The sequence below is a fragment of the Bos indicus genome, chromosome X, assembly GCF_029378745.1.
Source record: "Bos indicus isolate NIAB-ARS_2022 breed Sahiwal x Tharparkar chromosome X, NIAB-ARS_B.indTharparkar_mat_pri_1.0, whole genome shotgun sequence".
NCBI classification, from domain to species: Eukaryota; Metazoa; Chordata; class Mammalia; order Artiodactyla; family Bovidae; genus Bos; species Bos indicus.
In genome coordinates, this window is record NC_091789.1 from 150,755,542 (window position 1) to 150,778,058 (window position 22,517).

Here is a 22,517-nt window from a genome sequence, read left to right on the forward strand (position 1 = left end):
CGTGGACAGCAGACAGGAGACATCTGTGCTCCGCGAAGGACCGGCAGGACAGGTCTTCAGATGGCCAGGTATTTTCAGGAGCCCATTTCATGAGCCCGATTATTTCATCTCTTCATATCTAGATAATCACCAAAAGTCCTGATGGTGATGACCGCTCCCCGTGCCCAGCAGAAACCTTTCGTAGAATAATACGTGTCTGACTGCACGCACTTCCCCTTCAACAAAATCACTTATATACTGACCTTCCCCCTCTTGGCTCTTTGGAGCAGTCTCTCAGAGCTATCTGAAGGGCTGTCTGCCGGTCTGCAGTCCTCATTTTGACCGAAAGAAAGCTTAACTACCAGTTCTCACATTGTGCATTAATTTTTTTTTTTTTAATTGAGCGCTTCTTGACTGACCAGATTATATTTCTAAACCACCTTTTAGATGATTTTTACAAATACGGAAAAAAAAACATTTTAGGATGAAGAGGTCTCCTTCTGTTTAATCATTTGCTCGTATTTCTGTATTCAGGTGATGGTTAGGTTTTTACAACTTGTATCTTATTGTTGTTCAGTCGCTCAGTCGTGTCTGACTCTTTGTGACCCCATGGACTGCAGCACGCCAGGCCTCCCTGTCCATCACCAACTCCCGGAGTTCACTCAGACTCACGTCCATCGAGTCAGTGATGCCATCCAGCCATCTCATCCTCTGTCGTCCCCTTCTCCTCCCGCCTTCAATCTTTCCCAGCATCAGGGTCTTTTCAAATGTCAGCTCTTTGCATCAGATGGTCAAAGGAATGGAGTTTCAGCTTCAGCATCAGTCCTTCCAGTGAATATTTAGGACTGATTTCCTTTAGGATGGACTGGTTGGATCTCCTTGCGGTCCGAGAAACTCTCAAGAGTCTTCTGCAACACCACACTTCAAAAGCATCAATTCTTGGGCGCTCAGCTTTCTTTATAGTCCAACTCTCACATCCCTACATGACTACGGGAAAAACCGTAGTCTTGACTATAGCACACTATACTTATATGACTATAAAATGCTGTAATATGTTATATGACTATATAAGTATCAGTATGCTAACTTATAAGTATATATGACTGGATGCTTATATGATTATAGTAATACAGTAATATGTATATAGTCATATAATAATATGATTATACTATAATCATCTCACCTGAACAAATCTAACAGGAGGGGGAATTTTTAACTTTAGAGAGCGTCGAGATTTCAGATGCTGCTGTTTTCTGTCTGAAAGCAAGTAGTCTTTCATTTTGCTCACATCTTTCTTGATGGTTGCGATCTTGTGGTCTATGATAAGAAGTGTATTTGTTTTTTTTTTTCTTTGTCCCCTTTTCTGGCTCAGAGCTCCTAAAACCCTTGGAATTTCCCAAGTGCTGAGATCCTGAAAGGCTCCCCTTGCTGTGTAAATGTGTGACCTTTGGAACTTGCCCTAGGGTGGGGAGGGGCTGGTTGCCAGCGCAACCAACTGGCCATTAAGGGGTGGGACTTTTCAGTCTTAACCTTCTGACCTCAAGGGAGAGGGGGGCTGGAGGCTGAATTCATCACCAATGCCCGGTGTTTTGGGGCTTCCCCAGGTGGCTCTGCCTTTAGTGCAGCAGACGGGGGTTCATCCCTGAATCTGGAAGATCCTTTGGAGGAGGGCATGGCAACCCACTCCAGTGTTCTTGCCTGGAGAATCCCATGGACAGAGGAGCCTGGCGGGCTACAGTCCATGGGGTCGAAAAGAGTCAGACACGGCTGAATCGACTCAGCACGCGTGCATTCACACACTTAGATCTGTCTCTTGGGGGAGGTCACACTTTATCTCACTACATGTGGTATTAAATGTTGAGAGCTGCCCACGTTGATGTATGTCAAAGTGCATCATTGACTCCTGTCCTTGTGAACTCATCCACCCGCACATATGACGCGGTTCAGATCCTTTCTCTGGGGTAAGACTACGTGGGTTCTTTCTGGTTTTTTGCTGTTCCCTGCAGGTTCGGTCTTCCGCAGACCGCCATTTCTCACTTTCTGTTGGGAACATCAAAGGCAGGGGCATTATGACTAGAAGGGCCTCCTATGTCAACGCTGCCTGGGAATTCCATTTGGTTTTAAAAGACAGGTTTTCCAGTTTACAGTCTCAGTGCTGAGAATTCAACATGATTTTGTTTTTCATTTGCTCAATCGTGTCCGACTCTCTGCGACCCCATGGACTGCAGCACGCCAGGCTTCCGTGTCCTTCACCGCCCTTCACCAACGCGCAGAGCTTTCTCAAACTCATGTCCGTTTAAAGTCAGTGATGCCATCCAACCGTCTCATCCTCTGTCGCCCCTTCTCCTGCCTTCAATCTTTCCCAGCATCAGGGTCTTTTCCAATGAGTCAGTTCTTTGCATCAGGTGGCCAAAGGGTTGGAGTTTCACCTTCAACATCAGTCCTTCCAACGAATATTCAGGACTGATTTCCTCTAGGATGGACTGGTTGGATCTCCTTGCAGTCTAAGGGACTCTCAAGAGTCTTCTCCTTGAGAAGACACCACAGTTCAAAAGCATCCTTTCTTCGGTGCTCAGCTTTCTTTATAGTCCAACTCTCACATCCATACATTAGAAATAACCATAGCCTTGACTAGATAGACCTTTGTTGGCAAAGTAATGTCTCTGTTTTTAATATGCTGCCTAAGTTGGTCATAGGTTTCCTTCCAAGGAGCAAGCGTCTTTTAATTTTATGGCTGCAGTCACCATCTGCAGGGGTTTTGGAGCCTAAGGAAATAAAATCTGTCACTGTTTCCAGATGGTTTGCATCTTCTTTATGCACATTAAGCGTTGGACTATGGAGTCTTTGCCAACTTGAGTGAACTGCTGGACGCTTGCATCCTGGAGCAGGAAGTGGGGTTTGCTGTGTTTTAATTAGCATTTTCTGAAGTATCCTGTGGTTCAACAGTCTCCGTGGGATTACTTGGCATGTGAACGTTGCCTTTTTGGAAATGTCTGGTTGTCTCATTTCCCCTTTTCTGTAGGCGGTGTTAGCTTTTGTTGTTGTTCAGTCACTGAGCCATGTCCGACTCATCGTGACCCTAAGGAATGGCAGCACGCCAGGCTTCCCTGTCCTTCACTGTCTCCCGGACTTTGCTCAAACTCAGGTCCAGTGAGTTGGTGATGTTTAGCCTTTCTCTTCTTTTTTTTTTTTTTATAAAATTTTATGTATTTTTTAAAATTTTGGAGCTGTAAGTTGATTTACAGCGTTGAGTTAGTTTCAGGAGTACGACAAGGTGAACCATTTGTGAATATGCGTGTGTCCACTCTCTGTTTAGCTTGTTTGGCCATCTAGATGGTTGCAGAATAGCGAGTGGGGTTCCCTGTGCCATACAGTGGGTCCTTTATCCATTCATCTGCTGATGGATATCCATGTTGGTGCAAATGGCATGATCTCATTCTTTTTCGCAGCTGACTAATATTCCACTTGTATGCATGCACCACATCTTTATCCATTCATCTGCTGATATCCAGGTCGTCTCCATGGATGTGGCTGTTGTAAATATTAGGCTTTCTCTTTTGGACTCACGCCTGTGTGTTCATTCTGACTGCTGATTTGTGTCTTTTACGTAGGTTGCCAATACTCTTTTCCACTGTATTTTATGTTTCAAGAAGATACAAAGAAGTAACATTGGACAGTCATAACCAATGATATTAGAACACAGGAGGAAAATATTTTGGAGACGGAGAAACTGAAAAATAGATATACTAATATTTATCTGTATCTGTATCTAGAGACACATGCATAAATATACATATGTACATGGAAAAGGGCCTTCGCAGGTGGCACAGTGGTTAAAAAATCCACCAGCCAATGCACGAGACTTGGGTTTGATCCCTAAGTTGGGGAGATCCCCTGGAGAAGGAAATGGCAACCCACTCCAGTGTTCTTGCCTGGAGAATCCCATGGACAGAGGAGCCTGGTGGGCTGTGGTCCATACAGTCTCAAAGAGTCAGATACGACTAAAGCCACTTAGCACATGGACATATGTATATATTTAAGGTTCCCTGGTGGCTCAGATGGTAAAGAATCTGCCTGCAGTGCAAGAGACGCAGATTCAAACTGTGTGTCACAAAGATCCCCAGGAGAAGGAAATGGCAACCCACACTATTATTCCCGCCTGGAGAATCCCGTGGACAGAGGAGCCTGGTAGGCCACAGTCTGTGGGGTCACATAGAGAGTCAGACACAGCTGGGCACGCACGCAACCATACATTATACGAATTACTTCCTTAGATGGATGTGTGTGTATGTGACTTGTGTGAATTCTCGCAAGGGTGTGCCCTTGATCCCTGGGCGGTGGGGAGAGTCTGTAGGATTAATGTGTCTTTGTGTCCCTTTACATCATTTAGTGACATTCTTTTTAGTCAGTCCCCTGCGTACAAACGAGTTCCATTCCAGGAGCACGTGCGTAAGTCCTATTTGTGGGTCCGACAGAGTTAGCCTGGGTACCCAACTAACCCAATCGGCTGTACAGTTCTGTACTGTTTTAGGTGTATAGTACTTTTCACACAAAGAATGCACAAAAAGCAAACACAAGATAAACATTTTCAATCTCCCAGTGCAGTACCGTGACAAGTACAGTCGTCCAGGGCAACGGCTGGCATCGACGGAATCAGGCCAGAAGAGTTACTGACTGAGCAGGCAGAGGAGGTGGGAGACGGCAGAGCTGAAGAATTGTTAGCAATAGTAGACGGAGGGCGAGCTGTGGTGTCAATCATGTTGATGGAACGCACCTTCACATCTTTGCGAGTTTGCAACTTGAGAGTTTGCGTGTAGAGGACTTCCTGGTACACCACTCTGAAACCTCTATTCCGCACCTTACCAAAAACCGTGGACTTGATTCCAAGTTCAGAGCCAGTTTCCGGAGCACGGCAGTTTTTCCCTTGAGAAAAAAAATTACAGGTTGATACATTTATGAAGATGAGATGTTTAAAAAAAAACAACAGTTTTCTTTATTTATTGGCCACACTGGGTCTTCATTCCTGTGTGGACTTTTCTGCAGCTGCACAGAGCGGGGTAGCTCTCTAGTTGCGGTTCTTGAGGACTTCTCAAGGTGGTGTCTTCTGTTACTGCCGAGCACAGGCTCTGAGACACAGGTTCAGTAGTTGCGGTCTCTTAGTCGCTCTGTGGCATGCGGGATCTTCCCAGACCGGGGATGGAACATGAATATCCTGCATTGGCAGGTGGATTATTTACCACCGAGACACCAGGGTAGCCCTTAAATGGTTCTTTCCATGAGCAAATCGAGACCGTTCCATCAATCAGTGCCTGCAGCTGGGTGACGTCTCACACACAGAGCTCTGAAGACATTTAATAAAGCATGGAGGAGGCATGTCCCATGACTGTACCAGGCAGGAACTCCCCTGCTCCTGACTCTGTTGCTTCCTCAGCCATTCTCTCGAGCCCTAGGAGGAGGAATATGGTGGTGATGATCTGCTCTTGTGTTGAGGGCAGAACGCAGACAGTGCAGCCCTCGGAGCTGAGCTGAAGGTTTAGCTTGGACCACAAAGGAGGCTGAGTGCGAAAGATTTGACACTTTTGAGCTGTGGTGCTGGAGAAGACGCTTGAGAGTCCCTTGGACGGCAAGGAGATCCAACCAGTCCATCCTAAAGGAGATCAAGCATGAATGTTCACTGGAAGGACTGATGCTGAAGCTCCAATACTTTGGCCACCTCATGTGAAGAGCCAACTCATTGGAAAAGACCCTGATGCTGGGAAGGATCGAAGGCGGGAGGAGAAGGGGGCAACAGAGGATGAGGTGGTTGGATGGCATCATCAACTCAATGGACAGGAGTAAACTCCGGGAGACCGTGAAGGACAGGGAAGCCTGGCGTGCTGCAGCCCATGGGGTCACAAAGAGTCGGAAACAACTGAGTGACTGAAGAACAATCCAAGGGTCCAAGGAGCCTGAGTTAGGCTCGGACCATTGGTGATGCAGAAACAGCTCAAGATGGGGGTGGTCATACTGTCACTGCCCGCTTCTCACTGGGTCCCCATCCGAACCCCAGACCCCTTCAAAGTGACCTCAGCTCCCCCTTTCTCAAGTCTCCTCAGGACACCTGGTTCCAGCTCCAGACTGGACACGGGAGCTTGTCATTGGCCCAAGCCCAAGCTTGTCATTGCCCACTTGCAGTGAGTGTCTTAGATTTTGGGGGCTGCATCCTATCCAGGGATGCCAGATGCTCGATGTCAACAGTGATGTAGAATCAGAAGCTTCCAGCCTCTGGACCATCCCATGGACCACAGTCTACAGACCATCCCAAGGGCCACAGTCCATGGAGCCTCCCAAGGGCCACAGCCCACGGACCATCCCATGGACCACAGCCCACGGAGCATCCCATGGGCCACAGACTATAGAGCATCCATGGAGCACAGCCCATGGAGCGTCCCATGGACCAGAGGGCATGATCCACAGGGGGTGAACCCAGGGTCTGGTTAGAGGCCATTGAAAGTGTGGAGAGAGACAGAAGGAGATTGTTTTGAGGACAACTCCAGGACTTCCCTGGTGGCCCAGTGGCTAAGATTCCACACTCCTAGTGCAGGGGCCCTGGGTTCAATCCCTGGTCAGGCAATTATATTTCACATACCACAGCCTAATTCATGTGCTAAAACAAAAGATGCCCCGTGCCACAAGTAAGACCTGGCACAGATAAATAAATAAATGTGTGTGTGTGCATGAACAGAGGCGTGCACACACTCAGTCACTCAGTCATGTCCGACTCTTCGCTACCCCGTGGACTGTAGCCCGCCAGGCTCCTCTGTCCATGGGATTCTCCAGGCAAGAATACGGGAGTGGGTTGCCATTTCTTTCTCAAGGGCATCTTGCTGACCCAGGGATTGAGCCCACGTCTCCTGCATTGGCAGGTGGATTCTTTAGCACTGAGCCATGGGGAAGGCCAAATATATAAGTATGAAGAAAAAAAAAAGACCATTCCAGAGAGCACATCATAATGTCTTGACTCATTGACCTCGGAAGGTGAAACAAGGAAGTCTCAGGAGGCATTTGGGGTTTCTGATGCAGGAACACCAGGCTGCGCATTGATGCCTGTCTGGGAAATGGGGTACCAGGCAGGTGAGAAGGAAAGATGGTTTGACCCTGAGGTGTGTCCGTGGGGTCTCTGCCTCCACTGCCAGCTGGGCTGCTGAGAGTGTGTGTCCACAACTCAGAGGAACACACAGAAAGTGCAGCTTTCAGGGATTCTGGCAGAGACGCAAGGGACTTGTCAGGCCATGAGCTTGGGGGACATGCCCATCCTGATTCACGAGGACGGTGGGGAGGGTTGGGGTCTCCGGAAGAACCAAGATCTGGCCACCTGTGCACTCTGCTGCTCCCTTGCCCTCCCTCTACTCTGCCCCTCACCTTTGTAATTTCTTAATTCTGGATAATGGCATCTCCTAAGATTGTTGTGAGCGGCGCTGACATAATATGTGGGAAAGCGTTTCCAATGCTGCAGAGGGCTGTGTAATTATGTAATTATAACACATTCATCTTTCTCTGCAGCACACAGCTCCCAGCTCTGTTGAGCACAGTTTCAATCCCACTCTCTGCTCTCTTTGCTTTTTATTTTGGTTTCTTTTTTCCATGCGTGTGTACCCAGCCATCGACCCAATGCCCCTTCCTGTTGTGGGAGCTCTTATCTAAACTATCTTTCTTGGTATTCGGGGCCACAAAAATATTGTTGTTCTCATACAGTTGCTCAGTCACGTCTGGCTCTTGATGACCCCATGGGCTGCAGCATGCCAGGCTTTCCTGTCCTTCACCATCTCCTGGAGTTTGCTGAAATTCATGTCCATTGAATCGGTGATGCCATCCAACCATCTCATCCTCTGTCGCCCCCTTCTCCTCCTGCCTTCAATCTTTCCCCAGCATCAGGGTCTTTTCTAATGAGTCCGTTCTTCGCATCAGGTGGCCAAAGTATTGGAGTTTCAGCTTCAGCATCAGTCCTTCCAATGAATATTCAGGACTGATTTCCTTTAGGAGAGACTGGTTGGATTTCTTTGCAGTCCAAGGGGCTCTCAAGAGTCTTCTGCAGCTCCAGCACTACAATTCAAAAGTATTAACTCGTCAGCGTTCTGCCTTCTTTATGTTGACACTGGTGGCTCTCAGCGTCTCAGACCTCCTTCCTTTCAGGCAGGCATGATGTCTCACGATCCTCGTGGCTGAGACTTAGGACTGTGACGTCAGACGCGGGGAAGAAGAAATGCATAAAACCGTCCGTTTCATGAGCTGTCAAAACATTTGGGAATTAAAACATTACAAATGAAATCTCATTTCCTTCCTCTCTGTCATCTGCCTGAGTCCTGGAAATGTTCTGTAGGTGATCGAGGGCGGCTGTTTTTAGCCCGGCATCTATCATGTGCTTAAGTGGGATAAGTGGATGTGATTAATCCTCCACGAGATGTGTGCGTGCCGAGAATGGCTCCTTTTCAAAAAAATGTCCCTTTTCTATGTCAGAGAACTCTCTGGATGGTCAAGACCACCTTGGGTGAATGTTGTGTGTGTGCGTGCAAGGGTATGCATGTGTGTGTGTGAACGTGTGTACATGAGGACATCAGTTCAGTTCAGTCGCTCAGTCGTGTCCGACTCTTTGCAACCCCATGAATTGCAGCACGCCAGGCCTCCCTGTCCATCACCAACTCCCAGAGATATATGTGTGTAAATGTGAATGTGTATGTCTGTATGTAAATACTTGTGTGTTTTGTGTGTGTGTGCATATGAATAGTTGTATGTGTGTGAAAATGCATGTGTGTGCCTGGGGGAATGTGTGTGTGCATTGAATATATATCTGTGTGCATGTGAATATTTGTATTTGTGAATCTAAGTGCCTGTGTGTGCCTGGGGTATGTGTGTGTGTGTGAAGGTATGCATGTGAATGTGTGTGTGTGTGCATGTGAATATTTGTGTATCCATACAAATGCGTGTGTCTGCCTGGGTGTATGTATGTGCAGACTTGTGAATGTGTGCGCCTGGATGTGTTTGCATGCATATAAGTGCATTTGTGTGCATGGGTGTGTGTGCCTGTGAGTCTGTGTGCATCTGTGTAAATGCATGTGTGTGCCTGAGGGTATGTGTATCCATGTGAATGTCTGTGCCTGGGTGTGTGTGCCTGTGCTCATAAATGCATTTGTGTGCATAGGTGTGTGTGCTCTGAGTGTGTGTGCCTGTGAATATTTGTGTGTGCATGTGAATACATGTGTGTACTTGGGTGTGTGTGCATTGAGTATATCTGTGCATGTGTATATTTGTGCATCCGTATGCATTTGTGTGCATGTGAGTGTGTACATGTGAATATATGTGTGTGTAAATGCATGTATGTGCCTGGTGGTATATGTGTGTGCATGTGAATATTTGTGTATCCATATAGATGCATTTGTGTGCATGGGGGTGTGTGAGTGTGTGAGCATGTGAATATCAGTGTGTGCATGGGGGTGTGTGTGCCCGTGAATGTCTGTGCCTGGGTATATGTGAGTGTGTACGCATGAGGGTGCAGTGTGTTTGTGCTTGGGAGTCACATCACCAGACAGAATCCCACGATATCTCGTCCCTCCGGACCGTACCTGAGTTTCTGGCAAAGTGTGCATCCCAAGTTCATGTCCAGGACACCATAGGCACCATCTCCTAAAACAGCCGTCCTTGTGTTCCGTTGGACACGCCGATCACAAGGACTGTTACCCGGATAAGAGGATTTTCGAGGTGTAGGGGAAGTGGACCCCTTCCTCCGCAGACAATGCCCGCTGGACGACCCAAAGGAGGCAGCCTCTAAAGACAGGAGTGGATGCCTCTCAAGACAGTGGAGCCCTGTGGCTACATTTAAAGAGGGTCTTTCCCGTGGGGGTGACTCACTCCAGGGGCGAGACAAAGTGGGGGTTCTGGGCACAGACCCCTGGGATCTCAGCCCGGAGAATGACCGACTTAGGAAGCAGCCTCACTCCACGAGCTGATTTAACCATGTTTTTGCCACAGAAGTGCAGCTCTCCACGTCAATCCATCTGACCAAGAACAACAGGATATTTGTCACCATGACTACCCAGGAGATGTTCTGAGCCTATCTCCATCTAGAAAATGTGACCATGGGCTTGTCTCCTGGCCTGAATCTGTTTCTGATCATGCTTCCAAAGACAGACTCATGCAGGCAGAGGAGAAAGACCAGGGTAGGGGGAGTTGAGTGGATTTCCAGAAGTTTATTTAAAATGACAAGCTCCAGAACGACCGTTATCTCGACAATAAGATAAAGGAGTTTCCTTGATTCCTAGGTGGCTCAGCGGTAAACAATCTGCCTTCTAACATAGGAGATGGAGGTTCTATCCCTGAGTCAGGAAGATCCCCTGGATAAGAAAATAGCAGCCCACTCCCGTATTCTTGCCTGGAGAATCCCCGTGGACAGAGGAGCCTGGTGGGCTACAGTCCCCGACCCGTTTCCCCTTTGGGAGCCATAAATTTGTTTTCTGTGTCCATGAGTCTAGGTACGTTTTGTAAACCAGTACATTTGTATCATCTCTGTTAGATCCCACATATAAGTAACGTCATCCCGTATCTGCTTTTCTCTGACTTATGTTTCTAAGCGTGATATTGTCTGGGTGCATCCATGTTGCTGCAGATGGCATCATTTCCTCCTTTTTGGTGCCTGATTGGTGTTCCATTGTATATGTGGAGACACACACACACACACACATCACATTTTGTAATCCAGTGATCACGCCCAGGCACCAGCCCTAAGCCCAGAAGCTCAGCATGTGTTACATTCCAACCTTCTGCCTCCCACCCAGCGTCCACTTTTCTCCCGTCACCCTAATGCCTTTCAAGCTCCTTTTCAGACTTTCCGGTTCTCATGCCGTATCTCCTCCCCTGCTTGGAAAGCGAGAACGTCTCTGCCGTCTGGACGTTTCCTCTAAAATTGCTAGATAGCACTTGTTCAACCCCAAGGCTGAACCGCCATCTGCTTTGACCCAGTGAGCTGGTATTCTGGTTTCGTAGAGCCTGCCCTGCATGGCAGGAATTAACCCAACCTTGTAAATCAACTCTGCATGCATGCTAAGTCACTTCAGGTGGGTCCAACTCCTTACGACCCCATGGACTGTAACCTCCCAGGCTCCTCTGTCCGTGGAATTCTCCAGGCAAGGACACAGGACTTGGTACAGCGCACTGGAGTCGGTAGCCATGCCCTTCTGCAGGGGATCTTCCCAACCCAGGGATCGAACCTGCATCTCTTCTAGTCTCCCACAATCGCCGGCAGGTTCTTTACCACTAGTACTGCCTGGGAAGCCTCGTAAATCAACTATATGTCAATAAAATGAATTAAAAAAAAAATAAAAGACTGGAGACCTGAGTATTTAAACTCAGGGTCTGTGCCCAGAACCCGCACTTTGTCTCAGCCCTGGAGTGAGTCACCTTCATAAAAAAAAAGACCTTCTCATTGTAGCCACAGGGCTCCGCTCTCTTGAGACGTATCCAGCCTTCTCTTTAGAGGCTGCTTCCTTTGGGTCGTCCAGAGGAATGGGGGCCCTTTGTGCATGTGTGTGGGGATGCATGAGAGCGATGTGGATGTGCAACCCACAAGGGCGCACCATTTCGAGGTCTTGGAGTGCCAGCTCACCTAGCCTTGGCCAGCCAGGCTTGAGTTGATGAGTCGATGGGCCCCCGGTAAGGGGCCCTGTGTCTCCTTCTCGACATCTGTGGGCTCCCGAGACCCCCGTGTACCTGCTCTGACAGTTGGCATCTTCCTCTGCGTTCCTTCTTCCTGCAGACCCCAGATGAGGGAGCCTGGACTTCCGTCTACGCCGCGGTCACCCCGGCCCTGGAAGGTCTCGGTGGCCGCTATCTCTACAACGAGAAGGAGACCCGGTCTCTGGAGGCCACGTACGACCCAGAGCTTCAGCAGCAGCTCTGGGCCAGAAGCTGCCAGCTGACGGGCATTGCTGATGTGACCTGGGAGACCTTCAGCGGGATCGGTCTGCCGGGAAGAGCATGATCTGACGGGGAACACCACGGTCAGTGCCACCCTCACAGGTCTGTTTGTACTGAACCGAGTCTCTCCATCACCCTCATCCCCCCGACCCTCCGGGCTCTGTATCCCCCCAGGGTCTCCCGTCGGGACCCGGGTGGGAACTCACGGGAAACAGGGAATGCTGAGTGGACCCCTGAGCTGGTGTGGTTCTCAGCCATGAATCCTGTGATCCCCCACTACGTGTCCAATTGTACTGGCTGCTCTGAGTCATTAAATCCTGCAAGCCTCATGGGCGGTGTTCCTTCCTTAAAGCGCAGAGGCGATGTGGGACCCTGGGGTAGATAGACACGTTTTGGGTGAAACACACACTTTCAAGGGAAGTCTGGAAGCTTTGAGGATGTCCTGCGTTCCTGTCTCTCTCACACACAAATCATGCCAGAGATGCGTCTCTGATTCCTGGCTCCCAGAAAGGCAGACGCTTTGAGCCTTCCTTCTTTACTGCCTTGATCAAGGGTCATGTGACCCTGCACCGTCTTCAGGAGGACCGGCTCCTAGGGGCTAATATGTGGCCCCCAAGGCTCCCACCAAGGGTCTCACCCCACGACTCATGGAAGGACCATCTCCTGAGAGGTAGGTAATTCTGTAGGACACGTGATGCCAGGGGAGCCCGGGACACAGTCCCCATGGGGCTCTCTAGGATGCAGATGTGGACAGGACGTGGGCGTCTGGACCACCTCCACCACCTTTTCGGGTCTCAGTCATAGAACGGCAGCTTTGCTGTCCCCTCACCCTTCAGTGGGCACACGAAACCTCTCTCCTGCTCTCTGCCCTTCCGTTCGTCATCTGTCAATATGGGCACGTCCCTCTCCTGCAATATGGGTTATACCGCAGGACGTGGGTTATCCTTCAAGCCAGAATATGGTTGTCATTTTTTAGTCGCTCAGTCATGTCTGACTCTTTGCGACCCCCTGAACTGTAGCCCCCCAGGCTCCTCTGTCCATGGGTAGTCTCCAGGCAAGAATACTGGAGTGGGTTGCCATTGCCTTCTCCAGGGGGCCTTCCCGGCACAGGGACTGAACCCAGTCTCTTGTGTCTCTCGCATTGGCAGGCAGATTCTTTCCCACTTTGCCACCTGGGAACGTGCAGATGTGTTCATATTTGGGGCAAGAATCACTGCCAATAATAATGGAGGTCTTCAGATAGGATGTTGTTCTTGCTTACCAATGTGCTCATGAGGTTGTTTATCAGAGATAGGTAGAGGGAGATTTGATTACGGAAGAGGAGGGGGTTATGGGACTATGGAGGCAGAGACGGGAGGGAGGCGGCCACCAGCCCCAGGACGGACACCTGGAGCCCCCAGAAGCTGGAAGAGGCAGGAAGGACCCTCTCCTGGAGACTCTGGAGGGAGCTCAGCCCTGGGACCCCTTGACCTCAGACGTCTGGTCTCCAGGACTGGGGGACGATGGATGGTTGGTTGTCAGGACTGGGAGAGGATGGATTCCTAAGGTTTTAAGTCAATCAATGAGAAGCCTGCGTTAGCCTGAAAATGTTCCTGGAGGATAGTGGGTTCTGATGGGTGGAGCCTAGAAGTGGGGCCTTATGTGAATATACGTTCTCTGCAGATGTGGTGAAGTGAAGGGTCTGAGATGAGGTCCTCTTGAACGGGGGTGGCCCTAAACCCAGGGACAGGGTCCTTATAAGACACAGAAGAGGAGAGACATGGATGCAGAGGAGAAGCCACGTGGAGACGGAGGCAGAGACGGGAAGGAGGTGGCCACCAGCCCAGGGACAGACGCCCAGAGCCTCCAGAAGCCAGAAGAGGCGGGGAGGACCCTCCCTTGGAGCCTCTGCAGGGAGCTCAGCCCTGCATCTGCAGAAGTGAGAGACAATGGTCTTCCCTGCTGGTGGTCCAGTGGTTCAGACTCCAGGCTTCCAGTGCCAGGGATGTGGGTTTGATCGCTGATCAGGGAACTAAGATCCCACATGCTACATGGTGCAGCCAAAAGAAAAATTATTTTAATGTGAAATAAATAAATTATAAAAAACTGAGAATAAATTTCCGTTTTTTAAAAAACACCAAAAGGCTTCCTTGGTGGCTCAGAAGCTGTCTGCCATTGTAGGAGACCGGGGTTCAGTCCCTGAGTCAGGAAGATCCCCTGGAGAAGGGCATGGCAATCCACTCTAGTCTTCTTACCTGGAAAATCCCATGAACAGAGGAGCCTGGCGGGCTACAGTCCATGGGGTTGCAAAAAGCCAGACACAGCAGCTAAAAAGACAAACAGAACACCAATACCACGATCATGATTTGATACGAGAAACTTACACAGTTGTTGACCCGTATGAACATCTCATACAGGGTGGTGGACTCTTGCCTGGACCCATGCCCACCAGTCAGGTCAATGAAGGCTCCATCCTGTCTCTGAGAACGGCTCTTGGGTTCTCAGAGTCTAGCGTGGAGAGTTCGGACATGTGGGATCCTAACAAAATGACTGTATGTGTTTCCTGCCAGACCGCACCCTGGATTTCAAGACCAGTGACCGCTGGTTAGCTAGCCATATTCCTTCGACAGATGGAATCCTATGGAGGCCCCAGACCTGACATCGGGCTTCCAGCACACTAGGCTTGGGGTTGTAACCAGCAGCTCTTCCAGAGTTGGGTTTATACTTCATGAGTATAAGATGATAGAGTGTGCTTCCAGAATGGAGTGTTTATTTTTTTAAACATTTTCTTTAACTATACTTAATTTGCAATATTGTGTTAGTTTTCAGGTAGACAGCAAAGTATTTCAGTTATAAATACCTTGGGTGAGCCAGAACGTTTGTTTGAGGTTCCATAAGATGTTATGGTTGGATGGCATCACCAGCTGGTTGGATGGCATCATTGACTCGACGGACATGAGTTTGAGCAAGCTCCCGGAGTTGGTGATGGACAGGGAAGTGCTACAGTCCATGGGGTCACAGATTCGGACACGACTGAGTGAATGAACTGAACTGAAGACGTCATGAAAAAACCCAAGGGAACTTTTTGCCCAACCCTATATATACACACATATTCTTTTTCAGATTCTTTTCCGTTACTGGTTAGTACGAGATATTGAATCTAACTCCCTGTGCTGTACAGATACAGTAGTCTGCATGTGTTAATTCCAAATCCCTAATGTATTCCTTCCCCACCTTCTCCTCTCTGCCAACCACAAGTCTGATCTCCATATCTGTGAGTCTCCTTCTGTTTCGTAAATAAATTCATTTGTATCATTTTTTGGTTTTTTAGATTTCACATATAAGTGAGTATCATATGGTACTTGTCTTTCTGGGTCTGATTTCCTTCACTTAGTGCGATAATCTCTGGGTTCATCCGTGTTGCTGTCGATGTCATTATTTTATTCCTTTTCATGGCTGAGCATTATTCCATTGTGTGTGTGCACCACATCTTTCTGACCCATTCACCTGTCGATGGGCGCTTAGGTTGCTTCCATGTTTTGACTGTTGTAAATAGTGCTGGTGTGATCAGTGGGGTCCGTGTATCTTTTCAAGTTGGAGTTTTCCCCTCTTCTGCATATAACAACCAGAAGTGGAATTGCTAGATCATACGGCAACTCTTCTTTTTAATTTTTTGCGAAACCTCCATCCTGTTCTCCATAGAGTGTACACCATTTACATTCTCACCAGCAGTGAAGGAGGGTTCATTTTGCTGGGACAAAGTGTTTATCCAACGGTCACTTAATGAAACCATGAAGGAACAGCACAACTCTCACTTGGGAATACTCAAGACAACCAAGAATGGATTCTCTCTCAGTCTCCTGCCTCTGGGGCAGGGCGCGCTTCTCGGCAAAGGTGTTCAACTTGAAACAAATCTGCTTCTAAGCAAAGATGCCGAAGCTGTGTCTTGGCATCTAATACCTGCTTCTTCAGCGTGGATGGGGCTGCAGGGACGCTGCCCAAACTTTATTTCTGGTGATGGGTCTTCTGGGCACATGGTGTTGGGTGTTGTGGCAATGCCATTCACCTGGTGGCACTGCACAAGAGGAAGCTCCCATAGGGGTCCCCGGCACAGCTTTGAGTCACAGGACACAGCTGTCCTGACACTGTCCCCAGAAACTCACCACATCCTCAGCACGCACATGGCCCCTGGTGTAGGAGCACCGCCACGAATGGTACCCTCCCGGGACGTGTGAGTTTTCATTCTCCTGTCTGCTTGTCGCCATCTGCCTGGAGAATGGCGTGCTCATGGGGGCTTTGCTTCCACCTCTCCTCGGTAGCTCTGCTTCTCTTTAGAAGCAAAAGACAGGAAAAGATTCTAGAGATTTGTGTTCTAAGATATAGTGCAAGAGCCTTTCATGGACATCATTTACTCATCGGTTCATCTGTTCATTCATTCAGCTCTCTGTTCTAAAAGAGTATCAGGTACCTGGATGTTATGGTTTAGGTAGATAGATGGATAGGTAGGTAGATAGATGTATATTAGGCATGATATTCAGACAGATGGATAGGTAGATAGATGCTGGCTAGATGATATTTAGGTAGACATATAGAATGATAGATGGAAAGAGATGGATAGAAAGATAGATACATTATAGAGATAGGTAGACACCAATTGATTGATAGATACACAGGATAGATAGATATGCTAGATGGATGGATAGATATGATAGATATTCAGGACTTATGATAGAGATGATGGATGGATGGATGGTTAGATAAGATGGTTGGGTAGATAGACAGAATGGATGGATAGGTATTCTGGACTGATGATAGGTGTAATGGATGGATAGATATGATGGTTGGATAGACAGATAGGATAGATATTCAGGATTGATGGACATGATGGGTAGATGGATGGATAGATAGATGTGATGGTTGGATAGATATGTGGATAGAATGCACGGATAAATAGATGTTAGGATTATAGGTGTGATGGATGGATGGGTAGATATGATGGCTGGGTAGATATATGGATAGAACAGATGGATAAATAGATATTCAGGATTGATGATAGGTATGATGGATACATGGATGGATGGATGGGTAGATATGATGGTTGGGTAGACAGATATGATGATATTCAGGACTGATGATAGACATGGATGGATGGATGGACATACAGATAGGATGGATGGATAGATATTCAGGATTGATGATAGATAGCTGTGATGAATGGATGGATGGATGGATGGATAGATATGATGGATTGACAGATATGATGGATGGCTGGATAGGTAGATATGATGAATGGATAGATAGATATATAGAATGGATGGATAGATATTCAGGACTGATGATTGGTGTGATGGATGGATGGATGGATGGATATGATGGTTGCATAGACAGATAGATATGATAGATATTCAAGATTGATGATAGACATGATGGGTGGATGGATGTATGGATGGACGGACAGACAGAGAGATAGGATGGATGGATAGACAGATATTCAGGGCTGATGATAGATGTGATGGATGGGTGGATGGATAGATATGCTGGATGGATGATACAGATGATGGATGGGTGAGTGGATAGGTAGATATGATGAATGGATGGATAGATATTCATGAGTGATGATATTCAGATAGATAGCATTCCAAGAGAGCCAACTTTTTACGTAAATGACCAGTTAATAGATATCTTCCTATGGCAGGGCTATATGTTTTCTCTTACAACTATTCAGCTCTTCCATACAACACACAAGGAGCTACAGACACAATGCTAACATGTGTGGCTGTGTTCTAATAAAACTTCATTTACAAAGAGGGAGGACGGTCAGACTTATCCAAGGTCCATAGTATGTGGACACCGGGTGTCGTCTCCCTGTGTGCCGTGGGGAGAATTGTAAATCCATCAAGTGGGTGGGAAATTGCCCCCAAAAGACTCAATGTCTGACTTCATTTCAAGGTCCTGGTGGCCCTTGGGTGGGACCCTGAGGTGTGTCTAACTCCAGAGACCATGTTTTCATTACAGATGAACAGGATGCAACGGATTCAGTGTCACGGGACCAGGAGGTGTTAGTGTAAACGAGCAGGAGATGAGGACGTGTGCATTTGAGGTCCTCACCGTCTCGCCCATGTGCGGCTGTGGTTGGCAGAGATGAGACATCAGCTCACAGGACTATCCACGTGGTGGCCCAAGAAGAACAAGCCAGAGACTTCTGTAGGTGCCCTGATTCTGCAGGACGTCTCCTTGGATAAGAGACATCCTGACACCCTTCCCATGAGAGCCATGGTGTGACAAGGAGTCTCCCGGGAACCAGGGACCGGCACCAGGAAGAGAGCAGACAGAGGTCATAGAGACAGTGGAAGCCAAGGGTCAGAGATCCCTGACCTCCTTCCTCCCTGCTGCAGAAGTGACAAGCACTGTGTGAGCCCACAAGACAACTGGTGGGTCCCAGTGACTCATCGCTTGGATCTCTGTGTGACGGGGGCCAGTGGTCCCCGTGGACTACCCTGCTGATTCACCCAGCTCACTCTTGTGCTGTCTACACGACGGTCCTGGGACAGCTGTAACTAAGGACCCCAAACACGTGGCTAAAAACAACAGACATCCATCCTCCCCTAGCCCTGGAGATGGTCCTCAAATGGTCATTGTGTCCCAAGGCTGAGCTCCGTCCAGAGGCTCCAGGGGAGGGTCCTCCCTGCCTCTTCCAGCTTCTGGGGGCTCCAGGCATCCGTCCCTGGGCTGGTGGCCACCTCCCTCCCGTCTCTGCCTCCATCTCCACGTGACTTCTCCTCTGTGTCCGTGTCTCTCCTCTTCTGTGTCTTATAAAGACCCTGTCTCTGGGTTTAGGGCCACCTCCATCCAGGAGGAACCTCATCTCAGACCCTTAACTTCTATCTGGATAGTCAAGAATGATCTCTTCAGCTCAAGATCCCTCATTAGTTACATCTGCCAAGACCCTTTTGCCAACAGTCCTATCCACCAATAATAGGGATTAAGACATGCTCATAATTTTTGGTAGACAGTATTCAATCCACTACATCCTACATGAACCAGAAAGCTTGAAAACTCAGAAAACATTTGTTCATTCTCTGATGACCTGGAAAACCATGGAGATCACAGTTTCCTGTATACATATGTAAAGTTACTTTCTTGGTTGACTGACCCGTGTAGCTACACAGGACCCTGGGTTCAGAGGAACGTCTATTGCCTTAATGCTCTGTGGCCACCATCTTGAAGTTCTTAATGAAGTGAAAACAAGGAATACACAGTTTCATTTTGCACCGGAACTGCAAATGCTATAGCCTTCTTTGCTCACGTTCCTTCCAACCTCAAGAAAGAGAAACAAGTCTACAGCCGATAAGGACACCCCCACCCCCAGCATATCCTCAGCCATCAAAGCATCCATGTGCTCGAGCCTGTCGGGGGTGGTGAAGACCATCCCCAAGGTCCAGCCCTGAATACTCATTGGAAGGACTGAAGCTGAAGCTCCAATACTTTGGCCACCTGATGTGAAGAACCAACTCATTGGAAAAGACATGATGCTGGGAAAGATTGAGGGCAGGAGGAGAAGAGGGTGACAGAGGATGAGAGGGTTGGATGGCATCACCGATTTGGTGGACATGAACTTGGGCAAGCTCCAGGAGACAGCGAGGGATAAGGAAGCCTAGCATGTTGCAGTCCATGGAGTCACAAAGAGTCGGACATGACTTGGAGACTGAATGATGATAAGGTCTGGTAAGGCTAGTGGGTTTTGGGTGCACACTAGGGGAGCCTCTGAAAACAATTAATGCTCAGCCGCGCCTTCAACAGAATTCCCAAACTCATCCCTCGGAGCATCAGCATTTATTAGACCTCCTCAAGCCATCGTCTTGCTCAGACAAGTTTGAGACCCACAGAGATGCAGCTTTCAGCCCTGAACGCTGGCACCTCCCAGAACTGCTCAGATATTCTGCTAAGTCCTATAGCCATGACTGTCCTGTTTGAGAACTAGGATTACTTCCTGTGTTGAAACCAAGATGGAGACATGCCTCATCTAATATTTCCAAACAGCCAGAATGATGTTCCAAGAAGTAGAATCTTGACTTATAGGAAGACCCCAGCCTTTGAGGTTTGTGTGTCACCAGAGAGTCATTGCATGGCTTGAGGCACCAGCTACTCTTCCCCATCGTTACAAAGGTGGTTCCTAAGTACAGGCTCAGGATGGGGAAGTTGGCCAAGCTGCCATCCTTTGTCATTGAGAGAACAAGCTTGCTGAGTTCTTGTTCTTGCTGAGTCTCTTGAGAATCCCTGGGACATTCCGTAATCCTTGAGCAAAGAGAGGCTCCAAGGTCAAGTGGAACGTTGCAGGACCCTGGCCTCAGATGGCCCCGTCTCATCTCACGACTGCCTTTATGTCATTCATCCACTGGGTGGGCGGGTGTGCGTGCTCAGTCGCTCAGTCGTGTCTGACTCTTTGCCACCCCGTGGACTGTAGCCCTCCAGGCTCCTCTGTCCATGGGATTCTCCAGGCAAGAATGGATAGCCAGGAGTGTGGATAGCCAGTCCCTTCTTCAGGGGCTCTTCCTGACCCTAGGATATCTAACCCACGTCTCCTGCATTGGCAGGCAGATTCTATACCCCTGAGCCACCCGGGAAGCCCTTGTTCACCAGGGGAGAGAGAGAACTCGGTTCTGGAGAAGTTACCGTGTTCCCTCCACACCTGACTGTGGAACATTCCTCAGAGCTTGGAGACACTGTCCAGTACCTGGAGAGGTCCTGTGCACCATCGGGTGAGTACGGCTGAATCTGAGGCATCATGAGCACTGGGATTCTGGGTTTGAGCCTGGCAGTGATGTTCGGGGAGCCTGGGAGGGGGTGGTGTGGACATGCACAGCGATGGAGGACCTTTTGCCCCTGGGCAAAATGATTCAGTAGGTGGACCCACAGTGTGTGCATTTGTCAGTAAGGCTGCCTGTTCATCCCTTCCATGTAGCATCAGTGAGTTCTGCTCACCAATGGGAATGACCGCCTCATCCATCCACCCATCCACCCATCCATCCACCCATCATCTATCTCTCCATCCATCAATCCATCCATCCACCCACCCATCTATCCATCATCTATCTTTTCATCCATCCACCCATCCATCCATCAATCCATCCATCATCTATCTCTCCATCCATCCACCCATCCATCTATCCATCCACCCACCCACCTATCCATCCATCCATCCACCCATCTATCCATCCATCCATCCATCCATCATGTATCTCTCCATCCATCCACCCATCCATCTATCCATCCACCCACCCATCTATCCACCCATCCATCCATCCACCCACCCATCTATCCACCATCCATCCACCCATCTATCCATCTACCCATCCATCCATCTATGTGTCCATTCATCCATCCAACCTTTCATCTATCCATCCTTCATCTATCCATCTTTCATCTATCCATCTACCCATCCATCCATCTCTCTCCATTCATCCATCTGTCCATCCACCCATCCATCCACCCATCATCTATCTCTCCATCCATCCACCCATCTATCCATCCATCCATCATCTATCTCTCCATCCATCCACCCATCCATCTACCCATCTATCCATCCACCCACCCACCTATCCATCCATCCATCCACCCATCCATCCATCCATCCACCCATCTACCTATCCATCCATCTATGTGTCCATTCATCCATCCAACCTTTCATCTATCCATCCTTCATCTATCCATCTTTCATCTATCCATCTACCCATCCATCCATCTCTCTCCATTCATCCATCTGTCCATCCACCCATCCACCCACCCATCATCTATCTCTCCATCCATCCACCCATCCATCTATCCATCTATCCATCCACCCACCCACCTATCCATCCATCCATCCACCCATCCATCCATCCATCCACCCACCCATCCATCCACCCATCCATCCATCCATCCACCCATCTACCTATCCATCCATCTACGTGTCCATTCATCCATCCAACCTTTCATCTATCCATCCTTCATCTATCCATCTACCCATCCATCCATCTCTCTCCATTCATCCATCTGTCCATCCATCCACCCATCATCTATCTCTCCATCCATCCACCCATCCATCCATCCATCATCTATCTCTCCATCCATCCACCCATCCATCCATCCATCCACCCACCCATCAATCCATCCATCATCTATCTCTCCATCCATCCACTTATCCATCCATCCACCCATCATCTATCTCTCCATCCATCCACACATCCATCCATCCATCCACCCATCCATCCATCCATGCATCAATCCATCCATCCATCATCTATCTCTCCATCCATCTACCCACCCACCTATCCATCCATCTGTCCTCCCATCTATCCATCTACCAGTCCATCCATCTATGTGTCCATTCACGCATCCATCCTTTCACGTATTCATCCGTCCATGCTTTCATTCATCTATCCATCCAGCATCCTTCCATGTTTTCATCCATCCATCCTTCATCCATCCACCCCCGCATCCATCCATCCATAAATCAACTGCTGATCTATCCATCCATCCACTCACACATCCATCCATCCATCCTTCCAGCAACCATGTGTAGAGAAGGGCTACCCAGCCAGGCTCTGAGCAAACCCTGGATGGAGCTCCCCGTT

At 48.6% G+C, this 22,517-nt stretch overlaps 1 protein-coding gene across 9 annotated transcripts in view; it reads left to right on the plus strand.

The window, feature by feature from the left end:
* DHRSX (dehydrogenase/reductase X-linked) overlaps positions 1 to 22,517 on the plus strand; it is a 263,013-nt gene that overhangs the window by 129,011 nt on the left and 111,485 nt on the right. For 3 of the 9 annotated variants that reach the window (XR_011565104.1, XR_011565102.1, XR_011565103.1), the window contains exons 7-8: positions 11,765 to 12,008; positions 17,920 to 20,663. Coding sequence is in view for 4 of the 9 variants with exons in the window: in XM_070783501.1 (XP_070639602.1) it covers positions 11,765 to 11,989 (225 nt within the window). In the remaining 5 variants the exon portion in view is untranslated. Of the gene's footprint in view, positions 1 to 11,764; positions 12,255 to 13,587; positions 14,696 to 14,726; positions 15,222 to 17,919; positions 20,664 to 22,517 lie in introns of those variants that run through there. The other 6 variants (XR_011565105.1, XR_011565106.1, XM_070783501.1 and 3 more) reach the window with 5 other exon arrangements.